The sequence below is a fragment of the Oncorhynchus mykiss genome, chromosome 1 (genome assembly GCF_057628025.1).
Source record: "Oncorhynchus mykiss isolate SJ-2025 chromosome 1, ASM5762802v1, whole genome shotgun sequence".
Taxonomy (NCBI): domain Eukaryota; kingdom Metazoa; phylum Chordata; class Actinopteri; order Salmoniformes; family Salmonidae; genus Oncorhynchus; species Oncorhynchus mykiss.
In genome coordinates, this window is record NC_143022.1 from 3,926,451 (window position 1) to 3,938,617 (window position 12,167).

At 43.3% G+C, this 12,167-nt stretch overlaps 1 protein-coding gene across 3 annotated transcripts in view; it reads right to left on the minus strand.

The window, feature by feature from the left end:
* inpp5d (inositol polyphosphate-5-phosphatase D) overlaps positions 1-12,167 on the minus strand; it is a 64,286-nt gene that overhangs the window by 23,266 nt on the left and 28,853 nt on the right. For all 3 annotated transcript variants that reach the window (XR_005052360.2, XM_036981538.2, XM_090232375.1), the window contains exons 10-17: positions 11,665-11,768; positions 9,934-10,036; positions 9,511-9,707; positions 8,751-8,868; positions 7,471-7,567; positions 6,846-6,984; positions 2,297-2,405; positions 441-529 (exon numbers count right to left, since the gene is read on the minus strand). Coding sequence is in view for 2 of the 3 variants with exons in the window: in XM_036981538.2 (XP_036837433.2) it covers positions 441-529; positions 2,297-2,405; positions 6,846-6,984; positions 7,471-7,567; positions 8,751-8,868; positions 9,511-9,707; positions 9,934-10,036; positions 11,665-11,768 (956 nt within the window). In the remaining variant the exon portion in view is untranslated. The remainder of the gene's footprint in view (positions 1-440; positions 530-2,296; positions 2,406-6,845; positions 6,985-7,470; positions 7,568-8,750; positions 8,869-9,510; positions 9,708-9,933; positions 10,037-11,664; positions 11,769-12,167) is intronic.

The window sequence follows — 12,167 nt, forward strand, 5'->3', positions numbered from 1 at the left end:
CATAGCCTGGTTCCTCTCTAGGTTTCTTCCTAGGTTCTGGCCTTTCTAGGGAGTTTTTCCTAGCCACCGTGCTTCTACACCTGCATTGCTTGCTGTTTGGGGTTTTAGGCTGGGTTTCTGTACAGCACTTTGATATATCAGCTGATGTAAGAAGAGCTATATAAATACATTTGATTTGATATGGAGCCCTATTCCCTATATAGTGCACTACTTTAGACCAGAGCTCTATGGAACCCTATTCCCTATATAGTGCACTACTTTTGACCAGAGTCCCATGGGCTATGTATGGAATAGGATGCCATTTGGGACTTCTCTACAAGGTAAAATAATAAACAGCCAAGCTGTGGACTTGTGCTCTCAGATATCTGCTTATTTCCTCAAACTGTATGAGGGCCACCTGTGCCATTCAGCATCGCAGGAAACACACACAGTAAACTTACCCCAGTGGCTTTGGCCTTGGTGTAGGCATATTTCTCGCGTGTGTCTCTCTCGAAACGATACGTGGGCGCGAACGTGATCTCCTCCTCATCTGTGATGAGATTAAATAATAAAAAATATATATAGAGAGAGATGTCAGAATCACCATTATTTGTCAATTACATGTACCAGGAATTTGACCTGGTGAAGTGGTGCTCAGGAACTAGCTAGCCTATAGTTTACTGGTAGTGCTAGCTAGCCTATAGTTTACTATCTGGTAGGGCTAGCTAGCCTATAGTTTACCTCTGGTAGGGCTAGCTAGCCTATAGTTTACTATCTGGTAGGGCTAGCTAGCCTATAGTTTACCTCTGGTAGGGCTAGCTAGCCTATAGTTTACCTCTGGTAGTGCTAGCTAGCCTATAGTTTACCTCTGGTAGGGCTAGCTAGCCTATAGTTTACTCTCTGGTAGTGCTAGCTAGCCTACAGTTTACCTCTGGTAGGGCTAGCTAGCCTATAGTTTACTCTCTGGTAGTGCTAGCTAGCCTATAGTTTACACTCTGGTAGGGCTAGCTAGCCTATAGTTTACCTCTGGTAGTGCTAGCTAGCCTATAGTTTACCTCTGGTAGGGCTAGCTAGCCTATAGTTTACTCTCTGGTAGGGCTAGCTAGCCTATAGTTTACCTCTGGTAGGGCTAGCTAGCCTATAGTTTACCTCTGGTACGGCTAGCTAGCCTATAGTTTACTCTCTGGTAGGGCTAGCTAGCCTATAGTTTACTATCTGGTAGGGCTAGCTAGCCTATAGTTTACTCTCTGGTAGGGCTAGTTAGCCTATAGTTTACTCTCTGGTAGGGCTAGCTAGCCTATAGTTTACTATCTGGTAGGGCTAGCTATCCTATAGTTTACTATCTGGTAGGGCTAGGTAGCCTATAGTTTACCTCTGGTAGGGCTAGCTAGCCTATAGTTTACTATCTGGTAGGGCTAGGTAGCCTATAGTTTACTATCTGGTAGGGCTAGGTAGCCTATAGTTTACTATCTGGTAGGGCTAGGTAGCCTATAGTTTACTATCTGGTAGGGCTAGGTAGCCTATAGTTTACTCTCTGGTAGGGCTAGCTAGAGTCATGGCTCTGGGGCTAGCTAGCCTATAGTTTACTCTCCGGTAGTGCTAGCTAGCCTATAATTTACTATCTGGTAGTGCTAGCTAGCCTGTAGTTAACTCTCTGGTAGTGCTAGCTAGCCTATTGTTTACTCTCTGGTAGTGCTAGCTAGCCTATAGTTTACTCTCTGGTAGTGCTAGCTAGCCTATAGTTTACTCTCTGGTAGTGCTAGCTAACCTATAGTTTACTCTCTGGTAGTGCTAGCTAGCCTATAGTTTACTCTCTGGTAGTGCTAGCTAGCCTATAGTTTACTCTCTGGTAGTGCTAGCTAGCCTATAGTTTACTCTCTGGTAGTGCTAGCTAGCCTATAGTTTACTCTCTGGTAGGGCTAGCTAGCCTGTAGTTTACTCTCTGGTAGGGCTAGGTAGCCTGTAGTTTACTCTCTGGTAGGGCTAGCTAGCCTATAGTTTACTCTCTGGTAGAGCTAGCCTAGCTAGCCTATAGTTTACTGGTAGGGCTAGCTAGAGTCATGGCTCCGGGGCTAGCTAGCCTATAGTTTACCAAGGCTAACATGCTGTAGATGTGTTCACTCAATGGCTAGTTGTGCCCATTCAATGACCATGGCTTTGACATAAAAATGTATTACTTTCATCAAAGTCACTTATCAATGACCACCAATTTCATCCTCACATTTTTCCATAAACATCATATAGCCTAGTGAAGTTTAATTTACTTTAGTCATAGTTAGCTATGACAGAATGTGTGTTTCTAGTGGCCATGTCTTACCATAGTGTAGGAATACTTTCCCCTCTCCTTTCTCAATGGTGAGCTGGTCTCTACACAGCAGTTCCTGGTACTGCTGCTGTTTGATCTTGGTCACGATGCTCTCGGCTTCCTGTTAAGGGAACACAATGCAAAGTAGCTGCTCTCTCTTCCTGCACAGTGTCATCAGAACAGCACTGTCTCTATTTAGCCTAACTGCTGCTAGGGAAATAGGGAACATGAACTGCATGCTGGCTTTATCCCAAATGGCACCCTCATCCCTATATTAGTGAACTACTGTAGATCAGGGTTAGATCAAGTTTTAAAAAGTAGTGCACTCCTCTGGTCCATGTCCTTTACACTACTTGCTTGCTTACGCTTACTTACTTGGTGTGTAACAGCACATTCAATAAGCACATGAATACAAATTTAGATGAGCAGTGGTTGAGAGCTGTTGATAGTCGATAAAGCAGTTGAGAGCTGTGTATATCCCCCCCAAGCAGACACCTCGACGGCCCTGAAAGACCTTCATTGGACTCTATGTAAACTGGAAACCACATATCCTGAGGCTGCATTTATTGTAGCTGGGTATTTTAACAAGGCTAATCTGAAAACAAGGCTCCCTACATTTTATCAGCAATGCTAAGTACCTTGGCATCATACTTGATTCCAACCTCTTTTAAAAAGCATGTGAAAAAGGTAATTCAAATAACCAAATTCAACCTAGCTAATTTCCGATTTATAAGAAATTGTTTGACTACAGAGGTAGCAAAACTGTACTTCGAAACTATGATACTCCCCCACTTAACATACTGCTTGACTAGTTGGGCCCAAGCTTGCTGTACAACATTAAAACCTATTCAGTCTGTCTACAAACAGGCTCTCAAAGTGCTTGATAGGAAGCCCAATAGCCATCATCATTGTCACATTCTTAGAAAGCATGAGCTCTTGAGTTGGGAAAATCTTGTGCAATACACCGACGCATGTCTTGTATTCAAGATCCTTAATGGCCTGGCTCCCCCTCCACTCAATATTTTTGTTAAACAGAAAACCCAGACATATGGCAGCAGATCCACAAGGTCTGCCATGAGAGGTGACTGTATAGTTCCCTTAAGGAAAAGCACCTTTAGTAAATCTGCATTCTCTGTGAGAGCTTCCCATGTCTGGAATACACTGCCATCAGACACACATAACATCACCACATATCACACTTTCACAAAATGCTTGAAGACATGGCTAAAGGTCAATCAGATTTGTGAACATGGTCCCTAGCTGTGTGTTGCCGCTTTCCATGTTGTCTGTTGTCTGTAGCTTGTGAGGTGTGGAAACACTTTGTTGCTTTTATGAATTTTGTCTTGCTGCTTTTTGTTTTATGTTGCTCTGTCTGTATGCTACGTCTTGCTTGTCCTATGTTGCTCTGTATGCTATGTCTTGCTTGTCCTATGTTGCTATGTCTTGCTTGTTCTATGCTGCTATTGTCTATATTGTAATTGTTTTTAATAACCTGCCCAGGGACTGCGGTTGAAAATTAGCCGGCTGGCTAAAACCGGCACTTTTACTGAAACGTTGATTAATGTGCACTGTCCCTGTAAAAATAAAAATAAACTCAAACTCAAACTCAATATCAAATGTGCGACCCAGTCTGGCTAAACTCTGGATCATTGCTACTCTAATTTCCGTGATGCATACAAAGCCCTCCCTCGCCCTCCTTTCGGCAAATCTGACCACGACTCCATTTTGTTGCTCCCAGCCTATAGACAGAAACAAAACAGGAAACGCCTGTGCTCAGGACTGTTCAACGCTGGTCCGACCAATCTGATTCCACGCCTCAAGATTGCTTTGAACACGTGGACTGGAATTTGTTCCGGATAGCATCGGACAACAACATTGATGTATACACTGATTTGGTGAGGGAGTTTATTATTAGCAAGTGCATGTGGTACCCACAGTGACTATTAAAACCTTCTCCAACCAGAAACCGTGGATTGATGGCAGCATTTGCCAAAACTGAAAGCGTGAACCACTGATTTTAATCATGACAAGGTGACCAGAAACATGACCGAATACAAACAGTGTAGCTATTCCCTCCGCATGGCAATCAAACAAGCTAAGCGTCAGTATAGAGACAAAGTAGAGTCGCAATTCAACGGCTCAGACACCAGACGTATGTGGCAGGGTCTACAGTCAATCACGGATTACAAAAAGAAAACCAGCCCCATAGCAGACACCGATGTCTTGCTCCCAGACAAACTAAACAACTTCTTTGCTCGCTTTGAGGACAATACAGTGCCACTGACACGGCCCGCTACCAAAACCTGCGGGCTCTCCTTCACCACAGCCAACGTGAGTAAAACATTTAAACGTGTTAACCCACGCAAGGCTGCCAGCCCAGTTGGCATCCCTAGCCACATCCTCAGAGCATGCGCAGACCAGCTGGCTGGTGTGTTTACGGACATATTCAATCAATCCCTATCCCAGTCTGCTGTTCCCACATTATTCAAGAGGGCCACCATTGTTCCTGTTCCCAAGAAAGCTAAGGTAACTGAGCTAAACGACTACCGCCCCGTAGCACTCACTTCCGTCATCATGAAGTGCTTTGAGAGACTAGTCAAGGACCATATCACCTCCACCCTACCTGACACCCTAGACCCACTCCAATTTGCTTACTGCCCCAATAGGTCCACAGACGATGCAATCACCATCACACTGCACACTGTCCTATCCCATCTGGACAAGAGAAATACCTATGTAAGAATGCTGTTCATCGATTACAGCTCAGCATTTAACACCATAGTACCCTCCAAACTCGTCATTAATCACAAGACCCTGGGTCTCGACCCTGCCCTATGCAACTGGGTCCTGGACTTTCTGTTGGGCCGCCCCACAGTGGTGAGGGTAGGAAACAACATCTCCACCCCGCTGATCCTCAACACTGGGGCCCCATAAGGGTGTGTGCTCAGCCCTCTCCTGTACTCCCTGTTCACCCACGACTGCGTGGCCAAGCACACTTCCAACTCAATCATCAAGTTTGCAGACGACACTACAGTGGTAGGCTTGATTACCAACAACGACGAGATGGCCTACAAGGAGGAAGTGAGGGCCCTCGGAGTGTGGTGTCAGGAAAATAACCTCTCACTCAACGTCAACAAAACAAAGGAGATGATCGTGGACTTTAGGAAACAGCAGAGGGAGCACCCCCCTATCCACATCGATGGAACCGTAGTGGAGAGGGTAGCAAGTTTTAAGTTCCTCGGCATACACATCACAGACAAACTGAATTGGTCCACCCACACAGACAGCGTGGTGAAGAAGGCACAACAGCGTCTCTTCAACCTCAGGAGGCTGAAGAAATTTGGCTTGTCACCAAAAACACTCACAAACTTTTACAGATGCACAATCGAGAGCATCCTGTCGGACTGTGTCACGGCCTGGTACAGCGGGGACCGAGAGACTGAAAAAACAGCTTCTATCTCAAGGCCATCAGACTGTTAAACAGCCATCACTAACATTGAGTGGCTGCTGCCAACATACAGACTCAATCTCAAGCCACTTTAATAATTAATAATTGGATGTAATAAATGTATCACTAGTCACTTAAACAATGCAACTTTATATAATGTTTACATACCCTACATTACTCATCTCATATGTATATACTGTACGGACTGCTCTCGCCTAATTTTCAACCGCAGTCCCTGGGCAGGCTATTAAAAACAATTACAATATAGACAATCATTGGGCAGTGAGCACACGCAGAGCAACATAGGGCAAGCAAGACATAGCATACAGACAGAGCAACATAGAACAAGCAAGACGTAGCATACATACAGAGCAACATAGAACAAAAAGCAACAAGACAAAATTCATAAAAGCAACAAAGTGTTTCCACAACTCACAAGCTACAGACAACAGACAACATGGAAAGCGGGAATACACAGCTAGGGATTTGGATCACAAGTCTGATTGATCTTGAGCCATGCATTCATACATTTTGTGAAAGTGTGATATGTGGTGCAGTTATGTGTGTCTGATGGTGGTGATGAAGTTGTTGAGAGTTGTTGATAGTCGATAGAACAGGTGAGAGTTGTTGATAGTCGATAGAGCAGTTGAGAGTTGTTGATAGTCGATAGAGCAGTTCAGAGCTGTTGATACTGTAGCAACCTTAACCCAACACAGTGTAACGGATGTGAAACGGCTAGCTTAGTTAGCGTGGGCGCTAAATAGCGTTTCAATCAGTGACGTCACTTGCTCTGAGACCTTGAAGTAGTAGTTCCCCTTGCTCTGCAAGGGCCGCGGCTTTTGTGGAGCGATGGGTAACGACGCTTCGTAGGTGTCAGTTGTTGATGTGTGCAGAAGGTCCCTGGTTCGCGCCCGGGTATGGGCGAGGGGACGGTTTAAAAATTATACTGTTACAACAACCTCTTTAAAAGGTTCAGATCTCTTAGCATAACGGTTAAGGTTGAGTTGACAGTTGCTGGACCCAGGTTAGAGTCCCGGTCAGGCTACCCCCCCCAAATTTCATTACAATACAATCTCCACATCCAGCGTTAACTGCTATGCTAGTTCAACTTACTGTGGATGGCAATTCAATTCGATAATTCAGATCCCCAAGCCAGAACAGATGAGTGAATCGATGTGTGATGTCAAAAGGATTCAGTTTCTTATCTCCAAGATTCAAGAAACGTAGGATGCTGACGTAATTCTGGTTGCGTCTGGTAAGAGAAATAAATGTTGAGAAAATAAATGTCTTGCTTTCAAGTACTTGAGATATGAAGAGATGTGGCATCTTCTTTTCTCCCGTTTAGCTATTTTTTTTGCAATATGCAGACTCATATCTTCGTGTTCCTTATTTCATCAAACAGAAATGAACAGAGTCAGTTAAAGGCTATTCAAGAAATAGAGCAGACAGGCCACAGATAACAACAGACATCCTGAATAATACTGGAGCATAAAACAACCACCCCCCCCCCCCCCCCAAAAAAATTGTAAGAGTTTAGAGGCATTTTGAGGAGATGCTAAATATTCTAATATTGTGTCAGTGGAATATTTTTTTTGTTGTTGTTTTGATTTAGCTCCATTTTGCTTTCAACATAAACTGGTTTCTAGGGGTTCAGAACTATTTAAAATGCTTGAGGATTGTTACATTCTGATTATATAATTTGTCAGACATTTTTTTTTTAAATCCCTGTATAGCTCACCTGAGCTTCTTCTCGCTCCCCGAAGTCAGGTGACTGTTGACGAAGCCAAAGGAAGTACCGTTGAACATGAAGGACACGCCCACTGCTCCCTTATTTCCTAGAACATAAAGGGAAAAACAACATGGATGTGACGTTAGGCCTCTCTACTGTTTGTGCCCTTTCATCGTCTCAGGGTTTGTTAATAAAAAGAAGGCCAGTTTCCCAGACACAGATTAAGTCTAGTCTTGGACCTAAAAAAGCAATTTCATTGGAGAATCTTCATTGCACATGCATTTTAAACCAGAACTAGGTTATCATCTGTGTCTGGGAAATTGGGCCAAAGAGTGTGCAGTGAGTTGATGGGTCTGCAGTGAGTGGATGGGTCTGCAGTGAGTGGATGGGTCTGCATTGAGTGGATAGGTCTGCAGTGAGTGGATGGGTCTGCAGTGAGTGGATGGGTCTGCAGTGAGTGGATGGGTCTGCATTGAGTGGATAGGTCTGCAGTGAATTGATGGGTCTGCAGTGAATTTATGGGTCTGCAGTGAATTGATGGGTCTGCAGTGAGCTGGTGGGTCTGCAGTGAATTGATGGGTCTGCAGTGAGCTGGTGGGTCTGCAGTGAATTGATGGGTCTGCAGTGAGTTGATGGGTCTGCAGTGAGCTGGTGGGTCTGCAGTGAATTGATGGGTCTGCAGTGAATTGGTGGGTCTGCAGTGAATTGGTGGGTCTGCAGTGAATTGGTGGGTCTGCAGTGAATTGATGGGTCTGCAGTGAATTGATGGGTCTGCAGTGAGCTGGTGGGTCTGCAGTGAATTGATGGGTCTGCAGTGAGCTGGTGGGTCTGCAGTGAATTGATGGGCCTGCAGTGAATTGATGGGTCTGCAGTGAATTGGTGGGTCTGCAGTGAATTGGTGGGTCTGCAGTGAATTGATGGGTCTGCAGTGAATTGATGGGTCTGCAGTGAATTGATGGGTCTGCAGTGAGTGGATGGGTCTGCAGTGAATTGGTGGGTCTGCAGTGAATTGATGGGTCTGCAGTGAATTGATGGGTCTGCAGTGAATTGATGGGTCTGCAGTGAATTGATGGGTCTGCAGTGAATTGATGGGTCTGCAGTGAGCTGGTGGGTCTGCAGTGAATTGATGGGTCTGCAGTGAATTGATGGGTCTGCAGTGAATTGATGGGTCTGCAGTGAATTGGTGGGTCTGCAGTGAGTGGATGAGTCTGCAGTGAGTGGATGAGTCTGCAGTGGGTGGATGATTCTGCAGTGAGCTGATAGGTCTGTAGTGAGATGATGGGATTTACCCAGTGCGTTGGCGATCCCTGTCTTAACGCTGTCTGAAAAGATGTGTGAGATTCTGTTTTCGTGCTCTGGCTTGGCTAGCACAACGATGCGGATGTTCCATAGCGTTTGGATGGCTATCTGAACAAAATAAAACACATAATAATTACAATAAAACACATTCATATTTTTTTTTAAATGGTGAATTCTATTACAATCAGTCACTGTCATTTGTTTTAATGTAATGTCCCAAGGCTTAATTGCAACCACATATACAGTCATCTCAGGTGGATGAGATTAGTTGTAATGTGTAACCTACATAATACCAGTGTAGAAATCAGGAGTAAGTAACTAAACTTTAAGGGGAGGTTTCCCGGACTCAGATTAAGCCTTGTCCTCAGATTAAACCCTATCCTCAGATTAAGCCCTATCCTCAGATTAAGCCCTATCCTCAGATTAAGCCCTATCCTCAGATTAAACCCTATCCTCAGATTAAGCCTTATCCTCAGATTAAGCCCTATCCTCAGATTAAGCCCTATCCTCAGATTAAGCTTTATCCTCAGATTAAGCCCTATCCTCAGATTAAGCCCTATCCTCAGATTAAGCCCTATCCTCAGATTAAGCCCTATCCTCAGATTAAGCCCTATCCTCAGATTAAACCTTGTCCTCAGATTAAGCCTAGCAAAGTCAATGGAAAATCTAAATTGAAAGTGCTTTGTAGTCCAGGACTAGGCTTAATATGTGTCTTGGAAACTGGCACTGAGTGTTGAGATAGTAACTGACTTGTTTGAAGCTGATGTTGGTGGTTCCTCTCAAGGCACTCTTCAGTGTGTCTATCCACTCCTTCTCCCCCAGGGGATCTTCCTGAGTCCCGATCACATAGATGTCATGAGGAATGTGGTCGGCCGTGTCGTCCCTGGTCTTGCCCTGACCCTTACACTGGAACCAGGATGCTATGCTGTGGGGGGGACTGGCGTTACCTGGAGGAAGAGGTAATTATCAATCGTTCAATTGTTTAATTGTCCCAATCAATCAATTAGCTGTTGAGTTCTTGAGCAAAATAATTATCGACTGAGCTGAAGTAACAATATCGAACAATATTGATAATAATTGATAAATAAAGTATTTATTATCAACAAATTGATGCACTGGGTAGATTGTTCTATGTATTTTAGTTAATGTAGACATCGAAGGCGGCCATTTTACCCATATTCCAGGTACCAACGAACACAGTGATCATATCTGGCTCAGGCTTGTCCGAGTGTTTGTTCTTCATCTGCTGAAGGAGTTGACAGAACCCCTCTCTTTTCTGGTCACACACACACATCAGAAAGATGACCACACAGTTTACATGAAGCCATAGCTTGATGGTACGTGTACAAGGCCTTCAGAAAGTATTCACACCCTTGACTTTTTACACATTTCGTTGTGTTACAGCCTGAATTCAATATGGATTAAATTGTGTTTTTTTTGTGTGTTTTTTTTGTGTGTTTTTTTTTTATACACACAATAGGCCAGTAAGTCAAAGTGGATTTATGTTTTTTGAAATTTTTATAAATGAAAAGCTGAAATGTCTTGAATCAATAAGTATTCCATCCTTTTTGTTTAGGCAAGCCTAAATAAGTTCAGGAGTAAAAATGATTTAAATTGCATGGACTTTGTGTGCAATAATAGTGTTCAACATGATTTTTGAATGACTACCTCATCTCTCTACCCTACAATTATCTGTAAGGTCCCTCATCTCTGTACCCCACACATACATTTATCTGTAAGGTCCCTCATCTCTGTACCCCACACATACATTTATCTGTAAGGTCCCTCATCTCTGTACCCCACACATACATTTATCTGTAAGGTCCCTCATCTCTGTACCCCACTCATACAATTATCTGTAAGGTCCCTCATCTCTGTACCTCACACATACAATGATCTGTAAGGTCCCTCAGTCCAGCAGTGAATTTCAAACACAGATTCAACCATAAAGACCAGGGAGGTTTTCCAAAGCCTCACAAAGAAGGTAGATGGGTATAACATTTTTATTTTTTTAAAGCTAGACATTGAATATCCCTTTGTGCAGGCTGTAGTTATTAATTACACTTTGGATGGTGTATCAATACACCAAGTCACTACAAAGATACAGGCGTCCTTCCTAACTCAGTTGCCGGAGAGGAAGGAAAGGGATTTCAACATGAGGCCAATGGTGACTTTAAAACTGAGGACGGATCAACAACATTGTAGTTACTTCACAATACTAACCTAAATGACAGAGTGAAAAGAAGGAAGCCTATACGTTAAAACAAATTCTTCCAAAACATGCATCCTGTTTGCAACAAGGCGCTAAAGTAATACTGCAAACAAACGTGGCAAAGAATTTAACTTTTTGTCCTGAATACAAATTGTTATGTTTGGGGCAAATCCAACACAACACATTGCTGAATACCACTCTCCATATTTTCAAGCGTAGTGGTGGCTGCATCATGTTATGGGTATGGCTATAGTTGTTAAGGCCTGGGGAGTTTTTCAGGATAAAAAAAGATACAGAATGGAGATACTGTAAGCACAGGCAAAATCCCAAAGGAAAACCTGATTCAGTCTGCTTCCCAACAGACACTGGAGAAGAATTCACCTTTCAGCAGGTCAATAACCTAAAACACAAGGCTGAATCTACACTGGAGTTGCTTACCAAGAAGACAGTTAATGCTCCTGAGTGGTCGAGTTACAGTTTTGACTTAAATCTATTTGAAAATCTATGGCAAGACCTAAAAATGGTGTGAATACTTATGTAAATGAGATATTTCTGTGATAAATGTTCAATAAATTTGCAAAAAAATCTACAAACAATTCTAAAAATCAATTTAATCCGTTTTAAATTCAGTCTGTAAAACAGCAAAATGTGGAATAAGTCAAGGAAGGCACTATGGTTTCTCTGAGGTATACCTTTGTATCGTCGAAGACAAACTCTTTCCTCAGAGTCTTCTCCTTCTCGGTCTCCACCACGATCACCAGTTTGGCAACTTTCTGGGATTTCACCAGCTGTAAAACTACACATGACATAGATTTAAGGCTATGTCCACAAGTGTCTTAGATTACTTCCCAAATGATACCCTTTTCCCTTTATATGGCACTACTCTTGACCAAGGCTGTCGTTACACGACGCAATTTACATGCCAATTTTAGTTGTTTTGCAAATGAGTTGCTTCTTGACTGCTTCATGAAACACTCCCCTGCATAAGCAACTCATCTGCAACCATGGAAACGTTTCAACTTTGTGCAACTAGTTGCAAGCAACAGCCAGTCAAAACAAACACTTTTGACACATGATCCAATCGAAAGGTTCAGAATTCTGACCCAGTTGTCATGTCAACAGAGCTGTCAGTGCTGCACAAGCACAACCAGCGATCAGCGTTGACAGAACAGAGACTAGCACAACAGGAGATGCA